We start from the raw sequence: 16,689 nt of genomic DNA, 5'->3' as shown, positions 1-16,689 counted from the left end.
CTGACGATTATTAAAATCACGGTAACACTTTATTTTAGGGATACATCTATTAGCACTAATACATACAATGTTAATGCCTGCATAAGTACCTTGTAAGGCATGTACTAAGCAAATGCTAAGGCCTACTAGGTCCTTACTAAGGTTAAATTGGTAATAAATCCCTTATTGTACATGAACAAGACATTTGCGAATACATGCCTAACAAATGCTTGATTTTGCTTTGTACATGCCTTACAAGTTACTTATACAGTAACATTGTATGTCTTAGTGCTAATAGATGTATCCCTAAAATAAAGTGTTACCAAAATCACATACAACGTGCTTCTGTAGATCAAATTTATTTTACCAAATCAACATAGAAATATTGCATCGACTTCAGTAAACATAAGTTATCTCGAAACATATCATCTCGAAACCCATAAAGTCAAACAGGCCTGCATAAACAGATAATAAATACAGAGGAAGGATTTCATTTGCACATCCCAAAAATGTCACCTCTAGCACAGGACCTGAAACCTACTCAATTTTAGCTCCAACTCGTCAGTATATGACACTTTGACCAGGCCTCAACATTAAGACGGCAAAGGCTCCCCCTTTGCGTCAAATTTGACGCAAAAGGCTGCCAAGCTTGTTTCTGTGACAGTTAAGTTTGGGGAAAGGTTTAGGCCTAGGCAACGTGGCCTTATGAATCATGATGTGGCACAAAAAAACACTTCTGGGGTTGTACATTGAGACCGTCTTCATTTTTTGTTTTGGCATCATATATTGACAAGTTGGGTGTGAAACTGACATCTTCGAGACCCAAGGGCCCATAACATAAGCGCAGAAAAAGAACAAAATGAGTAAAATGTTGCTCAGCAAACAAGGCTGGCTTACTGGGCATGACTTTGAAAGGCCCTGCACACTCTGGTTCTGTACAGCGGTTCTATTCAACAAAAGCACATTTGACCCTGTTTACTTTTAAGATATCATATCATACCAAAGAGTATGAAGTTAAGGTCATAAGCCAAAACGTCATTTTGTTCTACAAAACCAGCTAGCGGCGCTAAAATAAGCAGTGGCTTTATTCTGCACAGTAAAATTTACCATACCAATTCAACACTTTAAGATTTGAATCAACACTATGACTGTTGAAATAAACACTTGGCGTTGACTTAACGTTGCAAAATTCATGGTGCACATCCACAGGTGGTGTAGAGATAAACCTGGTTTCATTTTCAACACAGAGGTTGTTTGTAATTCAATTAGAACGACCCTGAGCTTCATTCTCTTGAACTTTAACCAGTGTCAATGGATAGAAGTTTTGTAGTGTTACTGCAACACCAAGGGAGTTGTAGTGTTGCTGAAAAATCTTTAGCCATGAATCGGCACTGCAAGGTACATTAAAGTAAAAAAATTGTCTACCTCCTGGTTGATTAATGGCATAAACCAGATTCAGTACATCACCAATGCATTGTGGGATACCATCCTGGCTGAACAGAAAAGCCACACGCCTCAGTGGATCCTTGTTGCTGATAAAATGAAATAAAAAAAGATTATTTACAGTGAATGGTGTAAACAAACAATAATCATAACAATTATAATAATTCTACAATGCTGACCACTGTATTTAACTATGGTATACATCATGGTATATCAAATCCATGCAAGAGTATGTATGCGGTGCTCTGACGTTAAGTCCCACCATAGGACTGAATGTTGCAGCCAAATCCAACTACCAGTACTAAGTAGGGAGTGGGACCTCTACAGGTTCAAAAAGACAGAAACAATCAAACCAGAGTTGAAGCAATGGCCAATCTATCGGTTAAGTTAAGGCAACAGAATTGATCTGATACAAAAATGTTCAAAATGGATTTTTACGAGCTGCTCTAACATGGGTCAGAGGCAGTCTATCGCCTCTTGACATCGACCCAACACTTCAAATCCGATGCAAAACCTTCACATTTTCACATTTAAATAATAATCATCATCATAATAACAACAATAACTTAATAGCAATAAATAAAACAAACAAAAAAAAACGACACCAAGGGTGCAGTACAGCAAGTGGCACAGTGCAAACACGGATAATAACAAAAAAGGATTTAAGCCCTTTGGACAGTCAGCCTAAACAGGGCTTATTCAAAAGGCTTCCTAACAATGAGGAAAATAATACAAAAAAATAAAAATAATACTAGCTAAAGCTACCGAATCACAGAACAGCTCCAAACCAAGGATGACATTTTCATCATCAAAACTTCCAATATTTGATCAACCAATAAATATGCAACACGTACTGTATGTACAATGGATGCAAATTTGTCATATGAATAAGTGTTCTGTAGACTGTTCAAAATATGGAGTACGTATGCATGTAGTACTATAGTATGCTGCATGTCAAAAAGGGAGCGCTGTTGTTGGCAATGTCCTCCATCATACTTCTTGCCTTTTCAGTCACGTATGCACGCAGAGCCAACACAGAGCTTTTGTCGCCACCTAGTGCTGGCTCAGTGCACAAGGCGTTCTTTGTTTCAGAGCTTCTTGTCCTTATGTAGGGGAAGCCCCAACTGCAGATTAGTAGTACTGACACTACTGTGTGCAGAATCACCAGTACAAACATACCAAGGGAGGGAGGGAGAGGGAGAGAAGGACGGACAGAGAGAGAGAGAGAGAGAGAGAGAGAGAGAGAGAGAGAGAGAGAGAGAGAGAGAGAGAGAGAGAGAGAGAGAGAGAGAGAGAACATTAAAATGAACCAAAACATTCAAGGTAAACATTAAAAAAAAGTATTTCATGTGCCCCAGAAAAGATTCACATTACTTGTGTTAAGACACAATCCTCCATGTTCTTCGAACAAACAAAAAAAGAAACGATGATGAAAACAAATCTATAAACAAAGAAAAGATTTCATTCTCTTATTGGCAGCGAAACATAGGAGCATTGTAGCTCAACCACCCTTCTTCGTTTCACGTGCTTCCAAGACCAAATAATAGGATAATCAAATAATAAGAAAATCAAAAGAAATGAGAACAAAAAAAATCATAGTCTTATCATCGAAAGCGAAAAAAAGGAACGTTGTAGCTCAACAACCCTTCGTCTCTCCCACGGTTAGTAACTGGCCAGACGGACCAAGTAGCTTCGTTAGCAGTATTTTGCCAACCGTGCAGATGGATCCAACACAGCATCAACAAAAAACAAAAACGTCTTTTTTCCTCCCTGACCCTTTCTGCACCTCTTTTTTCATCTCTTGTGCTTATTTCTGGACTTGCTGAAGAGCACAGTCAGTGGTTTATTGGTTTTGTTGGGTTTTTTTCCGCTGTATAAAATCTGCACTGTGTGTGATTGATTATTGCATGAGGAAGGCAGCCATCTGCAATGGTAATACTGCAGATATCTAGTCAACAGGGGCCACGCCAGGCCATCATGTCTCTCTCCTCGCACGCTTCTTGTGGCCCGACTGCTTCGGCGCCTCTGGACTCTGCTCGGGATTTTCTGTAAAAAGAAAAGAAAAGAAAAATGAAAAACGTATTTTAAACTAACAAAAAAATGACACAAAACAACAAACATCAGAAAAAAAGAATACCAGTGGCCTTGAAACATGAAACCATTTGCAAAATGACTTACCGGTATATCCATTTTGGGGAAATTGGCAGTTTTGTTTTGGCCATTGCAAAATGCATTTTAGACAGGTTTAACAAGTATGTTCTCAAAATATTTGAATGGCAAGAATTCACAGTCATTTCCAATTATAAAATACAAAACTCAAAAAATGGCATTAACGTCATTATGCAATTATCTATAGATGGTGTAAAAATGTGGTGCATACAGTATATCTAGTATATATAGTCTCCGCCCCTCTCTCACTTCCCATTCTACCTCCATTCTTGTACACAGTCTTGTCACATCCCGCATTGATTACTGTAATTCTCTCCTCTTTGGTCTCCCTCAAAAATCTCTCCACAAGCTCCAACTGGTCCAGAACTCAGCTGCCCGCATCATTACCAAAACCCCTTCCTGTCACCATATTACCCCTGCACTACAACATCTCCACTGGCTCCCTATCAAATATAGAATTCATTTTAAAATACTTCTCCACACCTTCAAGGCTATCCACAATCTTGCCCCCCCTTATCTATCTAATCTTATCCACATTGCTGTTCCCTCCCGCCCCCTCCGTTCCTCTTCCTCCATTCTCCTCTCTGTCCCCTCTGCCCGTCTTAATACCATGGGGAATAGAGCTTTTAGCTGCTCTGCTCCTCAGCTGTGGAATGCTTTTCCCCCTGACATCCGCAATATTGACTCTGTGCCCCTTTTCAAATCCAGGCTAAAAACCCATCTATTTCAGATAGCCTACTCATTATGATTCTTAAACTCTGTTTTATTTTATTTTATTTCATAATTAAAAAAGAAAAAAATGTATTAATTTATTTATTTTTGTTTAAAATTCTGTTTATGTGTCTTGTTTTATTTTGTTTCTCTCTGTACAGTGTCCTTGAGTGTTCTGAAAGGCGCTTTTAAATAAAATGCATTATTATTATTATTATTATTATTACCGGTAGCATAAATGTTTGAGATTGTGTGTGGTCAACCTGGATTCAGAAGCTACAATCCAGTGCCACATACATATTGTAAAACAAACACACAAACAAAAAAACCCAAACAGACAATGCCTGTATTTGGACAGGCATAACCAGTTCATCTGGAGCACGAGGCATTACATTGTAGCTTCTGAATTCAGGTTGAGCACACACAATCTCAAACAATTGTGTGTGTGTGTGTGTGTGTGTGGTGACTTACTCTGAAGTGGGGGGCTGTGTTTGGAGAAGCCTGCGTCCCCCATGGCTGCATACTTATTATGGGGCTTGGGGGATTCACTCTCCTGCAGACACACAGGCGAAGAAGATTAGGATGTGCAGCATACGGTTACACTGGCAGCATTCAACCTGCCTGCCGTATGGGTGTTCCAAAGCGTTTTCAACATCATCGTCATCATCATCATCATCATCCTCTTACGCAATCATCACCGCCATCATCACAATCACCACCGTAATCATCATCATCATCTTAATCATGATCATTTTAATCATCATCACCACCGTAATCATCATCATCATCATCATCATCATCATCATCATCATCATCATCATCATCACCACCACCATCTCTTTTACATTTGAGAAGTGTCCTTGCTGGCCACTAATATGCCAGGTTACTGCCTGCATAAGCAAAATCAAGGTCCTGCTTGGTCCTTGGCCACAAAAAAAGAAAGAACACACACCTGTGAACACGAAGTATATGAAGGGTTGCGCTTTGATCCTGCTGTGTTTCAGGTAAAAAGCTTAAAAATGCTTGACTTTTATTTTCCTACTTTGTGAACAATAGCCTCATGCCTCATAAATGATTGATTTTGCTTAATGCACGTCTTAATGTATACTGACAGTTAGGTCTGTAGTAGTGTGTAATGTGAACTATTGCCATGATAATTACAGACTGGATGAGCAATGGTACAGTACTGTAGCTTCTGTTGTGTCTGTTGTGTTGTCTCTCACCATGTCGGCTTCCTCCGCTTCCTCCTGTTTCTTCTTCTTTTTCTTCTTCTTCTTGGATTTTGCACTCCCTCCTTCCTCTTTCTCTTTGTCCTCATCCGAGTCTATTGACTACAAGACCAATTGAAAATGAATTATTGTCAGTCACAGACAGCTAATCAACACAGTTTACTTGCAGGAGACAGCACACATGACTGGCACGGGACAATAGATGCTGAACGATTCATTTTGGATGAACATATTTTTCGTCTGTTTTCAGTGAAATATTGGTATGAAAACTTGAAGATATTGGCGTTGCCATATTTAAATCTACTTCATCCAAAACTTACTTATGTGTTGTGTGCTGATGCTGCATAACTTTTGTAGTGATATTGGGAGTATGTTTCAAACATGTAAACAAACCCATGCCCATTTTATCTGGTTAGGATCTCATAAAGGAATGAAAAAAAGCCTATCTGTGGGTAATGAGTGAGCAATACAACTGACTACATGTTGAACTTGTCCAGAATCCCCCTTTAAAGGCCTGGATGAGCTCAATCATTCAATAAAGTCTTCATTACTAACAGATCGTTACAGGAGTATCCACAGCTCAGGAGCGTAGCTAATTAAATTCTACAAGAATTGGGTTTGAGTATCCAATTGAAAGACACTACTGAATCAGAAGTTTCATGTATTGAAAAAGTGCCGCCCACAAGGTTGGGAGAAGTCGTTATCCTGAGCACATTATATTAATGATCAGTGCTGGGAACTTTACTTGAAAAAAGTAACTAATTACAAGTATTAGTTACTTCTCCAAAAAGTAATTGTGTTAGCAACTGCGTTACTTCATCAGAAAAATAACCGAATTGACTGTTAAACTGGCTATTATTCATCCTTATTCAATGGTGTTATTTTGGTTGTGTATTTTTAAAGTTGCTGCTATCAAAGATCTTTTATCAATGGTTAGTGTTACAGTAATCCAGTTCACAACGTTTTTCAGCAAAGAGGTGTCGTCTTTTCTCTTCCACAACATGGAATTTTTGCAACAAGGGCCCTAAACGACTGTGACTATTCAGTGGATAGGGGCAACATGTTTTCAACCTCATTCTTTTGTTGAGCTCAGCCTTTGACACTAGTGTTTGTCCTGAAAAATCAAGTTTGGCTTGCGGGCAATCAATCCCTCCGTCTCCCTCTTCGCTAGAGTGTGTGGGAACAAGATAGTCGGCGCCGCAATTCATCAAATTGAAACGTGTCACGTTACTGCCTGAGTAACGGCAACGGCGATACAATTGTGGATAGAGTAATAAAGTCATTATTCCGTTACCCAAAATGTGGCTCAGTTAGTAACGCCGTTATAATCTAACGTCATTATTCCCAGCACTGTTAAATGACAATATGTTATTAAGTATATGAAGGGTTGCGCTTTGATCCTGCTGCATTTCAGATAAAAAGCTTTAAAATTGCCTGTGTGTATGTGTCTGTCTGTCTGTCTGTCTGTCTGTCTGTCTGTCTGTCTGTCTGTCTGTCTGTCTGTCTGTCTGTCTGTCTGTCTGTCTGCTCACCTGTTGTCTGACAGGGGGCGCTGTGGGTGTGGAGAGGTCTACTGCCGGCTCTTCATAGTTACCCCACAGCTCGGTTGGGGCATTCCAGTCAGAGGTGGGGTCCACTGGAGCCAGGCCATCTTTCACACACACACACACACACACACACACACACACACACACACACACACACACACACAACCACACAACCACACACACACACACACACACACACACACACACACACACACACACACACACACACACACACACACACACACACACACACACACACACACACGGAAACATGTTTAGTTCCAACCATGCACAGCTTGCTTGTCAACCTTATATACAATCAGACTATTAACCTATAAACTAAATAATATCAGGACAGGTTGTATGTTGAGATGTTTTTTTTTTTTAAATGTTGGGACAGTTCTTTTACTTACTGAAGGCAGACCATTCGTCCACCGGTGCCAGGTTGTCCCACTGTAAGTCTGTTGATGGCTGGGAGATGGACTCTCCTCCTGTGGCCAATAGGAAATTGTATTATTCAAAGATCAGAAACTCTGATTCAGACAGATACAGACAGTTTCCAGGTGCTGCTGAAGTGCAGTCATCAGTAACCCAAGGAAAATAAGAAGAATTACCACACACTGGTGGAATTCATTTTGCTGCTTTTTTTTTAAATTTAGTGAACAAAGCGTTTCACTTGCGCTGTGGCAGAAGTGAACCTGACGAGGTGCAAGCGAAACGTGTTGTTCACAAAATTAAAAAAAACAGCAAAAAAGTCCACGTGAATGGTGATTCTTCTTGTTTTCCTAGGACATTATATATATATTACATGTATTTTGCATCGTCATTGAACCGGGCAGTGTAGACAGGAAGAGAGAGAGAGAAAGAGACGGGGCAGGGGGTTGCGAAATGATCCCGGCAGGACTCAAACCTGGGTCCCCATGGGCAATGAGTCAGGTGGCATTAGCACCACAGCACCACTCAGTATATAATAGCTTAAAGGCTATTCCCCAGGTGACGATCTTTAACAGGCCTGCATATGTTTATGATCACACCGAACGCGGATTTCACAGTAAAAGGTAGATTTACAGTACCTTCTACTGTATCTGCGCAAGGTAGAATGCGAATATTCGGCGGATTGCGTAGGAAAAAGTTACTATCAAGGCAGAAAATCTGCTTCACCATGGATTTCCAGATGACCTGTAATCACTATTGACAATGTTGTAATATTTGTAATGTTGTAATTTTCTCATTGCAACCAAGAAAATATCAGTTACAAGTGCAGGGTGGATTGTAAGCAGATATCCGTGTTCGATGAGACTTTGATGTAGGTATGTGAGAAGTGTGTACTGTAGATCACAGCGGTTACTCACCTGCATTTAGTCCCAGTACGAAGTTGACGGGGTTGAGCTCAGCCTGCACCTGCACCTGCACCTGCCCATCCATACTGTTCCAGGACGCTGTTACAGTCAAATTCATTCCTGTTAGAGTCTTATTGACAGCACGGCTACCAAAGACAAGACAGGCATACTGTAGTGTGTGTGTGTGTGTGTGTGTGTGTGTGTGTGTGTGTGTGTGTGTGTGTGTGTGTGTGTGTGTGTGTGTGAGAGAGAGAGAGAGAGAGAGAGGTAGAGAGACACATGAGCGTTTCTGTATGTGTGGGTAAGAATGTGCATAAGGACAGTACTGTATGTATACTTGTATATGTACACTCACGGTCACTTTATTAGGAAGACCTCTCTCCTGGGTTGGACCCCCTTTTGCCTTCAAAACTGCCTGAACTGCCTGCAACAATCGTTGGGTAGGCTGTTGCATTCACACAAAGATAAATTGGTACCAATTGGCCCAAACTGTGCTAAGAAAATATCCTTATGCATTTATATCTCCAGCTTAAAACGTTGATGTAAGGCTGGGTTGACTCTTGTTTTCATGTTGTTGACGCCAAATTCTGACCATTCCACCTGAGTGTTGCAGTAGATATCAAGACTCATCAGACCAGGCAAAATGTTTCTAATCTTCTAGTGTGATTTATAGTGAGCCTGTCCAAATTATTGCCTCATTTCCCTGTTTTTTTTGTGTGTGTGTGTGTGTGTGTGTGTGTGTGTGTGTGTGTGTGTGTGTGTGTGTGTGTGTGTGTGTGTGTGTGTGTGTGATTGTGTGTGTGTGTGTGTGTGTGTGTGTGTGTGTGTGTGTGTGTGTGTGTGTGTGTGTGTGTGTGTGTGTGTGTGTGTGTGTGAATACCGTCAGTATTGGGGGTCCAGCCCAGCGTCTCGGGGGTTCTGTGTGCTGCCGGCTTCATCATGGGGGTCCAGTTGCCGCTGTCCGTGGTGCTGACTGGCGAGCCCAGCTTCATGGAGGAATCCGCCCATCCCCCGCCGTTCACCGACGACACCTCCGTCCAGCTGCTGGAGGCTGCAACACAGTCGCAAAACACAAAACACAAGAAATAATCATTCACAAATAAATATTAAGTCAGGGGTACTCACATGAATAAATATTTAGTTTGGGCTATTTAAATAAACAAATTGCACTGCCTCAACTTGATTTAGGGTCAGAGTAGCGCGACTAGACAACCATACTCATATTCATTTGAGGGGGTAATGTACGGCTAATGAATTTAACCAAAAGTCAAAGAATTTTTCAAAGTGGAGTTTGGCTGTCAGCCAAGCCACAACAACTTCAGGGAGACTCTTCCCCATTGAACATCCCTATTGCTTAACCTCTTACTGCAGATGGGGTCGCCGGCGGGCCTATTCACTATTTGGTGAAAATACTCAACTACATCATAACAACATTGCTATGACAGTGCCGAGAGCCTTAAGTAACAGATTGAGATATAGACATTACAATTTTGGTGACAGTAAGGTTATAACATAGGTGCTGCGCTAAAGGGTTAATGAGAAAGTGACCTTTGAATTGCGCTTGCAAGCTCAAGGGAAGACGGGAGTTAGGATAATGGAGAGAACCCACAGTCACACACACACATTCTGTGTCTCAAATGGTGCACTTGTGCACTTGGTGGACTATGTTTCAGTGTGTCATTAATACACCATGTGCACTGAAACATGAACACTGAAGTACACAAGTGCACCATTTCAGATTCAGCAATACTGTACCTCTGTTCTTCCTGGATCCAGAGGAGGTGTGAGTAGCAGATGCAGCCGTCTCCCCCTGGTGGCCAGCTCTGTCTCTGCCTCCTGGGCTGCCACTGTTGGGGCTCTTCTCCTTCTTGCGCTGCTGCCGCCTCTCCTTGTTGCTCACCATGGTCTCCCAGTCACCTAGGACAAAGATCCTTTTTGTATTATTTTGTATTATTTTTAGACAGTGAAGATCGAGACAGGAAACCAGAGAGATGTATAAAGTAGAAGTACTGTTACAGATGTAATTACAACCTTAGTACTGTGAGATTACTTTTTTAAATGTATTTTTGGGGCTTTTTGGCCTTTATTATAACAGGACAGTATGAGAGGAGACAGGAAACGGTTGTGAGAGAGAGATGGGGTAAGGCTGGGAAATGACCCTGGCCGGACTTGAACTGGGGTCCCCATGGACAATGTTAAGCCCACATGTGGGGGGTCAACTTTATTTAGACAGGACAGTGTAGAGTGGGACAGGAAATGAGTGGGAGGGAGAGGGAGACGGGGGGAGGATTGGGAAATGGCCCGGGTCGGGAATCGAACCCGGGTCGCCCGCTTAGTAGTCCAGTGTCCATCTGTCTAAGCTGCGCCTGGGCCGTGATATTACAAGGTTGCAAGTTGCAACTATGTAATGTGTAAGGTGTAACTAGTGTTATAATTACATCTGTGACAGTACTTCTATTTCTACCTTATACTTGAGGCAGCTGGGAAATGGCCCAGGCCGGATTCGAACCTGGGTCTCCATGAGCAATGTTAGCCGACGGCGTATGGTGTGTTGGTGTGTTGCACCACCGCAAACTAGGAGGAGAGATTCTAGAACTCCAGCACCCTGTCACTGATATCAGAGACAGTTGATGCTTCTACAGTGTGCGATCTTCATTGATATAGCGTCTTTTATAGTATATTTGGCCAACGAGGTCTATCTCTCAATGAAGATGCTTGTCTATACCCCCCCATTCAACTGGTTTTGGTGAATGACAAATCGCACTGCGTTTAGTGAATTCCTATACCCCATAGAGGACCCTGAAGTGCTTTCTGCACTGAATGCCTCCCATTCAACCCATTCGAACACAAAACCATTCATACGACATCCATGCAAGGTACCGGCTAAATACAACCTAATCTTAGGGCCTGAGCAGTATAGGGCTCCGGGTTCTTGCTTCAAGGTCACTTCAGACGAGGCAAAAAAAAAGATGGAATCGAACCAGAAGCCCTTTCAGTAGCTGGGCTACTTCTCCAGTTTCTATCCATTTGCTTATCTATTCAATTACACACACACACACACACACACACACACACACACACACACACACACACACACACACACACACACACACACACACACACACACACACACACACACACACACACACACACACACACACACTGTGTTACTGTTGCTGCTACTGTACTTCTCTTACATTAGTCAACAGAATGTGATTCCAGCCCAGCCTGCTAAATCTTGCCTGGTCTTGTTGACTGGTCTATGAGGGACAGTTAAATGTACCGGTGTGCTGCGTAAAAGTCAGAACAATACTTTTTTAAAATGTGAGAGCAGTGAGTTCTTTAAGAAAGGTGGGAGTGTTGGGCTTTAATGTCTTTTATTTTTGACATGACATTAATGACAGTGGCTGAAAACACATGGAAGGGGGGTGGGGTGGAGAAATGACCTTGCGCTTGAAGTGAACTAGGGTTATAGTCCCCAGAGTAACGGCACAGTGTCTTAGCAGAGGCCGGGAACACATTACTGTAATGGCCTTTACATTGTGACTACATGTACCAGCGGTAACAAAGCATCATTGTGGACTGTAGACCCTCTCATCCAGGGCTGTCAAACTCAAATTGACCGAGGGCCAAAATCAAAATCTGGACCGAAGTTGCGGGCCAAACAATTAAAAGACTAAAATTACTCATGCTTAAATATGTTTAAACAGATTCCCATATAGTTCAAATGTGCAAGCACATATTCTGTTGCATTTGAGTGTGAGCTGTTTCAATGGCCTGGGCCCACTCACATTCCTGTGATATATGCATTTTCATGTTCAAATTTTAATACGCTACACAGTTATGGTGTATGTGGGCCAACTGTGATACACATTTTAAATGATCTCGCGGGCCAAATAAAATGGCTCCGCAGGCCAAATTTGTTCTCCGGGCCTGAGTTTGACATCCCTAATCTAATCCAAATCTTCACACATGTCCTAACCCTGAAGTGCAGTGGAATGCTGCATTGTTACTTGTGTTATTGCACTGATGCGGATGTCTTTTGAAGGATAAAGATGTGCAAAAAGATGCATTAAGTCAAATGCGTGCTGCCTGTGACTAATCAAATAAAGTGCCCCCTTTGGAGACTCCTAAGGGTAGGTTTTCAGATTCTTCAGACGTGCTATACATGTGATTTTGATCATCATGCACTGCCCTACAAAGGCAAAATGTGGTAACTACGGCAACATTGAAACTGAGAAAAATACCATCAATGCCTTGACATTAGGTTGGATATTGTAGTAACTGCAAATTTGACATGGAAGTATCTCTGAAACAGGACACATTTGGACCATAAGGCTTCGTCACAAGCTAAAGGAGAAGTAATGAAGACCATTTTCAGTCTAAATTGAACTTTGACTTCACATGAAGTTACTGCACTTTGCCTTTGCAGGGCTAGTGAAAATCAGAAACGGTTCTTTACTATTCTATTCTGCTCTATTCTATTCTATACTCTATTATTTTATTTTCTATTCTATTCCACTACATTTGCAGGAAAATGTTGCACAGATGTGTTTGACATCCAACGAGCGGTGATCAGTTACCTTCATCTGGTTCTTTGCCCTCCACAGATGGCAGGGCGGTCTGGGCTGGCTTCACTTCAACTTTGGCTTTCTTCTTGTTTTTCTTTGCCTAAATGTCACAGACAAGAATGGCCGTGAGTGGTTATCATGATAAGATGACTTTCCAAAGAGGGTCTGGGGAAGTATGTTTTACTATGGAGGCAAAAAATGTGTTTGAAATGCACATCTCTTTGTGTCTTAACACAAGTAATGTGAATCTTTTCTGGGGCACATGACATACTTTTTTTTAATGTTTAGCTTGAATGTTTTGGTTCATTTGAATGTTCTCTCTCTCTCTCTCTCTCTCTCTCTCTCTCTCTCTCTCTCTCTCTCTCTCTCTCTCTCTCTCTCTCTCTCTCTCTCTCTCTCTCTCTCTCACACACTCACACACACACACAATCTCTCATTTGCACCACAAAAACCCTTGTCCATGTGTAACTGTAACTGTACTTGAATGCTCAAATTCAGGCTGGGTGAAAGTGAATCCAACCCTAACTCTCTTCCACACGGTGCAGCTCCTGTACATGCACTGGGCTCGCTGCAGAGCTCTGGGCTGTGTTAGGCTGAGCTGCGCTGCGCTGCGTTGGGCTGTGATCTACTTTGGGCTGCTTCATCAGCATGCCCAGATGACAACCTGACACTGCCACCTGGCTCTCCCCTATCACTGTCCTTGGCCTGCCCTGCTGCACGCCGTCAAACTCAACAAGCACAGGCCAGCCTAGCCCAGCCCAGTCTAGCCCAGTCCAACCTTCTCACTGTCCGCTCACCATGCAACATTACGGTGCGCTATATGCTTAATAACCACATGCACAGCACATGGGGTTGCCAAACGTCCCTTGAAATACAGAATCGTCACATATTTTAGAAATAAAAGTACGGGTTCCGTATTGTGCTGAAACGGGACACGGGACACCTTGCATCTGGGAAATGCATTTTTTTCTGAGGGACGACCCCCAGACCCTCCCGCAACAATGAAGTGTGCCATATTTTTTTCATTGATGGTTGGCAACCCTAACAGCACAAGCCACACAGGACACACAGCCAGTGTAATCTTGTAATATTCAGAATATTTGGGAGGAAATACTAGACTAAGAGACTATGTGCACATTCAACACTTTGCAAGTACTGTACAGGGTAAAAACAGAGAGAGTAGAGAGAGAGAGAGGTTCCATTGGCCCATTGTTTCCTGGTTCTATTATGGCCCCCCTTAGGCAGACCTAGGCAGACCTAAGGACTGTTCTATTCATTGTAGGAGCATTATGACACGGCCCTTTAGGCAGACCGGAACCTGGTCGCGTTAGGTGCCCATAGAAACCTATTATGTTGGCATATCTCTATATACTTAAAGAATCTCTGGTAAAAAGTTCCACAGGTAATGAAGATAGAAACCCTGTGGCTCCAAACGTCTGTAAAATAAAATCACAGGGAGCAGCCACAGCAGAGTTTAGGACTCTCTGAACATAACAGACGTGATCACGTTTCACATAAAGCCTGAGAGGAGAAGAGAACCCGGCTGCAAGTGGGCCTCATGTTATCTGACGACCGTTGACATACAGTATTCAAGTTTTTTTGTGTGGTGGGCAGTGGACAAAGTGACTCACCTTGTCTAGTTTCCCCCCGGCCTGGGCCTTGGGAGTGTCTTCACCTGGTTTGAGTTCATCTGGTGATTCTGATGCAGTCCGACCATTGGGCTGAGCTTTCTGAATTTGCAACAAAAATAGTAAAGGTGACTGACTGAGTGAATGAATGAATGAATGAATTAATATGCCCTAAGCTACACCACTGTACAACCCATAAAAATATGTCACTATAAATTCATATAGCCATAGATATGCAAGTCACAAAGTTAAAGTGGAACACATGGAGTAGACGGCTAGTAGATTAAAGATTAAAAGACTGGATTTAACTTGGGTGCCACCATGTTTTTGGTCATCATTTTTAACACTGCAGCAACATCTCACATTACAGTTCACACCGCCAATATAGTACTGGGGGAATTGGCTTCACTGACTGAGCAGACAGAGCTTATTTCACTGAAAGTACCCCAGCCAGTATTCATTTGTCAGGCTACTCAAATGGCTATTCTTTTGTCATCAGTTATCCAGGAACAAGTTACACAGCCGATGCCACTGTAAATACGTACCGCACGTGTAATTACATAGCTGTTAGACAGAAATGGTTTCTTTGACCATTCACTTGTTAATAAAGCAGTAAACAGAGCAGAGATTTCTACGTTATCAGCTATTAGCTCTATATGCTAACAATGACAGACTGTCAAAGCAGCGGCTCTTTGTAAGGATCAGTAGAACTAGCAAAACTGGGGAGCTTTTTGGTATCACAGGCAGCTAGGCTAAATAAACAGACGTCATTGTTTACAACTACACAAGAGAGAAAATGACCGACGCGATTTTCCCTGTGATATCAGGCTGGAATCCCACGCATTTCAGTCAACTACCTTGTCAGCTGGTCTCTTCTTGTTTTTCTTCTTCGGTTCCTCGGGTTTTATAGTCTTGATCACCGAGGCCTTTACAGTATCGCTACTAGGCTCACTCACGTTAGGTCCCCGCTTTCTTCCGACGAGGTACCCACCGCAGGCCGCTAACCACGCCAGCGCGACCACCACAAACACTCCGATGAATGCGGTCGACAGGATGATCCATGTTGGGAAGAGCTCGGGCTGAACGTCTAGGTCTACCCCGAGCTCGGTTTTGAGGAGCTGTATTCCAACGGACAAGACTTCCCTGATACGACTCGAAATGTGTTCAGCTTGCTGCAACGCCAGGCCATGCCAGTCCGTTGCCATCTTTCCAACACAGTGGTGAGAGACTGAGAAGCCAACAGCAGCTCCAGTCGACAGGAGCACAACAACTGAGTGCGGAGAGGGGGCGGGGCTACATTTGACAGTTTCATCAAAACAATGCCAGATGACCGAATCCAAATGAGTGTTTACAATGATGTTCATCCAATTTGTCCATCAAACGGCATTCAGTAACATAACTACAAAATAAGTGAAGTGTATGGATCGGCTGACATTGTGGATGCTAATATATGCGTATGTACAAGCAACAACCATCCATTGGCCATTGATGCCAATTCATGATGTCATCATGATTAGGAATAGGCCTAACTGTTATCATGATGAAATGATAATAGGCCACCGATATTATGACAGCACCGTCATATTTAGATGCCAATCAGGAGCTGATATAGGCTAATGACAACAAACAAACAACAAAAAAGAGGGCTTTTAATTCATTTCACATTTGATTTAGGCCTATGGCCTACATTGGAACAATTACTCTCCAAAAACTGCCTAAACAAAACGCGTTGATAGTGCAAGACGAATAGGCTACATTGGACATTCCATTCCAATCAAAAATCCGGACCCAGTGTAGAGCCAGGAATGCTGAAGACGTACCGACAGGCAGCGTCATAATCACACAATTAAGCGAATTCATTCTTTAGGGGGTCATAATGCCGAGGGCACTATATAAACCGCCACAATCCTGCCACAGCACCATTTCACAGAAGACAGACAGCGAGTACAGGTCAGTGCCGATGCTCTGATGTGCTGTGTGTGTGTATGGTATAGGCAAGAGCATGTGTGCGTGCTTACGTGCATGTGTGCGTGTGCACGTACCACGTCCGTGTGCGTGTGCACGTACCGTGT

At 42.5% G+C, this 16,689-nt stretch overlaps 1 protein-coding gene across 1 annotated transcript; it reads right to left on the bottom strand.

Moving 5' to 3' along the window:
- Positions 1-322: 322 nt before the first annotated feature.
- mtdha (metadherin a) lies at positions 323-16,045 on the bottom strand. Its single transcript, XM_063185378.1, has 11 exons — positions 15,475-16,045; positions 14,621-14,719; positions 13,002-13,089; positions 10,174-10,335; positions 9,299-9,469; positions 8,431-8,517; positions 7,492-7,569; positions 7,064-7,182; positions 5,526-5,633; positions 4,774-4,855; positions 323-3,468 (listed from the first exon to the last, which is right to left on the bottom strand). The coding sequence occupies exons 1-11, from the start codon at positions 15,979-15,981 to the stop codon at positions 3,398-3,400; spliced, it is 1,572 nt and encodes a 523-aa protein (XP_063041448.1). The 5' UTR covers positions 15,982-16,045; the 3' UTR covers positions 323-3,397.
- Positions 16,046-16,689: the final 644 nt, after the last annotated feature.

This window comes from Engraulis encrasicolus, chromosome 20 (assembly GCF_034702125.1).
Source record: "Engraulis encrasicolus isolate BLACKSEA-1 chromosome 20, IST_EnEncr_1.0, whole genome shotgun sequence".
NCBI lineage: Eukaryota > Metazoa > Chordata > Actinopteri > Clupeiformes > Engraulidae > Engraulis > Engraulis encrasicolus.
Note: the sequence above shows the minus strand (reverse complement) of the source record. Positions and strands in the feature narration are given on the sequence as shown.

What these genes read in the sequence shown, in the direction of transcription:
- mtdha (XM_063185378.1), bottom strand. Translation starts at nt 15,981, where the DNA reads ATGAACATCATTGTAAACACTCATTTGGATTCGGTCATCTGGCATTGT. An exon ending in CTGGACCCCCAATACTGACG is followed by an intron (nt 8,518 to 9,298) that starts GTATTCACACAC and finishes TGACTGTAACAG; the next exon opens with CGTCCTGGAACAGTATGGAT. An exon ending in ACACAGCCCCCCACTTCAGA is followed by an intron (nt 3,469 to 4,773) that starts GTAAGTCACCAC and finishes TTCTTTTTACAG; the next exon opens with AAAATCCCGAGCAGAGTCCA.